At 41.2% G+C, this 4,702-nt stretch overlaps 1 protein-coding gene across 1 annotated transcript; it reads left to right on the top strand.

Moving 5' to 3' along the window:
- Positions 1-3,141: 3,141 nt before the first annotated feature.
- On the top strand, positions 3,142-4,074 carry LOC123029143 (olfactory receptor 5V1-like). The gene has a single exon (XM_044441759.1). The coding sequence runs from the start codon at positions 3,142-3,144 to the stop codon at positions 4,072-4,074; it is 933 nt and encodes a 310-aa protein (XP_044297694.1).
- The last annotated feature ends 628 nt before the right edge of the window (positions 4,075-4,702 follow it).

Raw genomic sequence — 4,702 nt, 5'->3', positions numbered from 1 at the left:
AGTCATGAATTTTGAGGATAGCATGTTGATTGGCCATGAATGAGCTTGCTGGTCTTCTCAGCCCAGTGTTATATGTGCTTTGGTTGGCGGTGGCAACCCAGTGTTTCCAGTGTTTCCAAAACATGCAATCTGTTTATGTTAGACGTATAACAGAATGCTCTGCCACTGAGCTGTACTGCTTTAGGAAGGAGGGCTTTCAATACAGATTTTATCCTACTTCAGAGCAGAAAGTCCGCCATGGTAAGTTATCCTAAGGCATCCATTCCGATCCTGTACATTGGTAACTCTACCAAAAAACAAATTATTGTATGGCCTGTAGAGAATAATGTAAAATAAATCAATTATATTTCAAGACTACATTGGTCTGGGTTGATGGGAAATTGCTTCTAAAGCTGAGATGATGAAATCTGCACCTATGAAAAATTCATATTAGTCTGGATCCAGACTTAGGCATACTTAGAGTGAATCCACAAAAATCTGTGGCATTTAAGATAGTCATGACTAACTTAAGTCCCATGAATTTCAATAGGACTAACTCTAAGAGAATAAGAAATTTGAAGAATCAGGTACTTCCTCTGGTCATACATGCCGGTTTCTTTTTCTCTTTCTCTCCATTCTCTTGTACCGTAAAAGTATAACAAACCATGCAGCAATGGGCTATGCCTGAAATGTTGTAGACCTTTTGCCAGGCAGTGCAGACCAGTCATACCCATTAGACTACAGCTCAGTTCCCACCATCCCCATCTCTGTCCCGTCCCGTCCCGTCTAATGACTGGGGATGGTGGTGGGAGTTGCAAGTTGGAGTGCATCAGCTTAAGGAAGACTGTGCCATGTTAGGTAGGCCAAGGGTGGGCAGCCTTCAGGCCTCTAGGATCAGCTTTGTAAGTTTTTTACAGCAACCCTCTGATGCACCATCAGAACTTGGGTGCAAAATAGTGACTTAAGAGGGTGCAAAGAAAGAACGGCGCATGCTTGTGATCAAAACCAGAATAAAGCTCACTTCTGTGCTTTTGTTTGGGGCATTCATATGCTGCCTTAATTATTTTTATGTCAGGGTGGTTTACAGCGCAAATGAAAACCAGTCTCCTTTCCTCCAAACTGATTTCCATTTCCTATTATCATCTGCCTTTGAAATTCCACACAAATTCAGATGCAGCCTGTGTGTGTTGGAGGTAGGGCAGTGGTAATGAAGAAAAAAATAGGTGTGACATGAGCTTGTGGCCACGAAGTACTTCATTAAAGGTCTTTGGATCTCAAATGTTATTAATCTTATAGATCTGATTTGCTCCTCTGTGAGAAAATGCAGGGTTAACTTACACACAAGCTGTAAGGAAGTGTATAAATGTTTTATTTGTAATAAACAAAATAATTTCTCATGAAAAGTTTCAAATCAATGTTTTGTCCAAAGAATGGAAAGAAATATAAATTTCAGCTGCAAAATCTTATCTTTGATTTAGTAAAAATTACATTTTTATGAGAAAATATGCACCCTTTAGAACATAAAGAAAAACTATGAAACCAGAGCAACTTATGTGCAATGCAAGGATGATGAAGGGAAGACAGAGCTTTACCATATTGTGATAAATGGCAGTTATTTATGAGGTAAGAGATTAAAAAAATAAATAGTCTTAATTCAGGTATGTGGAAACTAAACAAGTTAACCTGCTACATGGGTAGCAAGACAAATAAGTTGGTAAAATACATTTTCTTTCTGTGCCTTGCATCAAGAGGGAAAACATAAATGAATTATTGCAGAGAAACTAGTGCCCAGGAATAATTAAAAATCCCCTCCATGAGCTGCATTGAAAACAAAGTTATATTTTCAGTATCTCAAGATGCATTTACTGAATGGCTCCATGAGGAGGCCTTTTTTTAAAATTAAAGTTTGCAAGGCATTGTGTAACTGAGGACATCCAGCACCTGTAAAGAGAGCAAAAATGTGCTGAGTAGAGTAGAAACAGAATAAACTGCTTTTCTCAGCCTGGGCCCATGGCTTACTTGTTTGAGAAAACTATGTTTTCCTGACTAGGATTTCTAGCTCAGCCTTCTAACCCGACCTGGAGACCCCCAGATGTGTTGGACAGAGTTCTCATAATTCCTAGCCAGCATGGCTGAGGGAAAACAGCAAAGGATGTCTCCCCATCTCAGGGTCCATAATGCAGCTTACCTCAAAATATCAAGGCATTTTGCAACCAAACACATAAAATAGCTCTTTCTCTCATGGTAATAGCACAGTAACAGATTAAATAAATAATATGGCAGATCAGATCACCAGCCTGAAGTAGCAGCCTCACTTTTCCTAATGACAGCGCCGGCCCTGGCTGCACTATCCACATAATGGGTATTATAGCAAGAACAAAGGTTATGTTTAATTGTGAAAGGTTTGTATAAATAACAGGTAACATAAAAAAATAAAATATTGCTTTGCAAGGACTAGCTATGTTGTAGAAATCACCATTATTTTCAGGACAAAGAACTTACATCTGCTTTATACTTTTCATTCAAAGAGGGTTTTGCAGCTGTGGGAATGCAACTTTTGTATAGATGCAGTATTGCAGTTCATATTGGAACACAGGCAAAATGTGCTCATTGAAGTTCCACAGTGTATGGAAGGGATTCTCTAAAGATGATATGCAACCTTTTGTGTGTATTCAAGAAATAATGGGGAAGATGCAGAAGAAGCACGGTGGAAGAGAAGCGATTCTGTAAGTTATATGAACATAAGGGCTAAAGCCCAAGATAACATTGACATTTTTGGCTGATAACCCGATAACACAGTTTTACAGTAAATAATATGTGTATCGTCATTTTTGCTTACCCTAATTTTTCCCTTCCTCCCCTACATTCCCCTTGGCTTTTGTTTCTCTGTTCTGTCTCCCAGTTGATCAGCTGCAAGAGGTCTGGCTCCTGCACTCTTCTATACAAGCAACACACACACACCCTACCACTTCACCAGTGAGTTAATAACTGTGGGGTTAATTCTGTAACAAAGTGTGACTTGGAGTTCATTTAATTTGAAGACATTGGTGCCAGCATTTTGCTTCTAACTCTTCAACTGTGTACCCCCAGTGTTTTCTACATACTGATTATTCTTCTGTTTGAACAGTTCTTTCTTTCCTTTCTTGAAACAGCCCCAAGTAAATGGAAAACCAAACCTTCATAGAAGAATTTGTTTTTATGGGCTTTTCAAACCACCCCGACCTCTATGTTCTCTTCTTTTTACTATTTTTAGCCATCTACTCAATAACTCTAGTAGGAAACACTCTGATCTTAACCCTGATCAGAACTGATCTGTCCCTTCACACACCTATGTACTATTTCCTCAGCAATTTGTCATTTCTAGACATTTGTTATATCTCTGCAACAGTCCCTGTTATGCTGATTAACTTCTTTAAACCAAGGAAAACAATCTCGTATGTGGGATGCATTACTCAACTGTTCTTCCTCATCACTTGTGCAGGAACAGAATGTGTGCTGTTGGCAGTCATGGCATATGACCGATATGTGGCTATCTGCAACCCCTTTCATTATTCCAGCATCATGAGCAAAGGGGCTTGCATGAAGATGGCAGCATTCTCCTGGCTCTGTGGTGGTACAAACTCGCTGGTGCATACCCTCCTTACGTCATCCTTAAACATTTGCAAGTCCCATGAACTCAGCCATTTCTTCTGTGATGTCCCCTTGCTCCTGAAGCTCTCTTGTTCAGACACGTCCATCAGTGAAGCTGTGCTCCATCTAGCCAGTGCCTTAATAGGACTCAGCCCCTGCCTCTTCACTCTGATCTCCTATGTCCACATCATCAGCACCATCCTGAAGATCAAATCTTCCAAGGGCAGAGCTACAGCTTTCTCCACCTGTGCTTCACACCTGACTGTGGTTGTGATATTCTACGGCACTGCCAACTTCAATTATAACAGACCCAGTTCAGGGTACTCCCTGGATATAGACACTTTGGTCTCTTCACTGTACTGCATTGTAACACCCATGTTAAATCCAATGATCTATAGCCTCAGGAATAAGGAGGTAAAGGCGGCCCTTATAAGAATGGCCAGGAAGTATTTCTCCTCAGCCTAGTACCAGCCTTCGCCAACCTGGTGCATTCCAGATGTCTTGAACTATAACACCCATGATTTCCAACCATTAGCCTTGATGCTGGTGCCAATGGGAGTTGTAGTCCAAAACAACTGCAGGGCATCAGGTTCAGAAAAGATCTAGCATCTAAAGAGGGCAGAAAGAGATAATGGGTGGGTGTGGATGAGACTATTAACCCTTTGGGAATTTTAATCACACTATGGTTAAACTCCCCTGTGACCAGCAGACAATGACGTATGGCAAAGGTTGAATGCACCCTGCTCCCTCCTCCCTCTGTTGCCTATGGCTTTTTTTTTTAAGATTGCAAAAGCCACCATTACCAGTGGTGCCTGGCAATCCTGTTTTGGGGCATCCAGGAGTGCCCCTTCCCACCTCCAAGGATGGCCACTTGCTACCTTGCCCATGATTGCTCACTCTCTGTTTTAATTAAAATATCCACCTTGGTACAGAATGTCCCTGTCAACTTATAATAGGAAAGCTCCTTGCAAAGCCCTGGGAGACCAAACTTCAAGAAAAGGTCTGTTTCCCCATTCTGCAATGCCATTCCCCAGTTTCTTTGGGGGAGATCTGCTGCCCCAGGTATCCCCCAAGTGCCTTAAAACTTGGAGAA

This window comes from Varanus komodoensis, unplaced genomic scaffold (assembly GCF_004798865.1).
Source record: "Varanus komodoensis strain SLA01 unplaced genomic scaffold, ASM479886v1 scaffold4, whole genome shotgun sequence".
NCBI classification, from domain to species: Eukaryota; Metazoa; Chordata; class Lepidosauria; order Squamata; family Varanidae; genus Varanus; species Varanus komodoensis.
The sequence above is the reverse complement of the archived record's forward strand: the minus strand, read 5'-3'. Positions and strand labels throughout refer to the sequence as shown.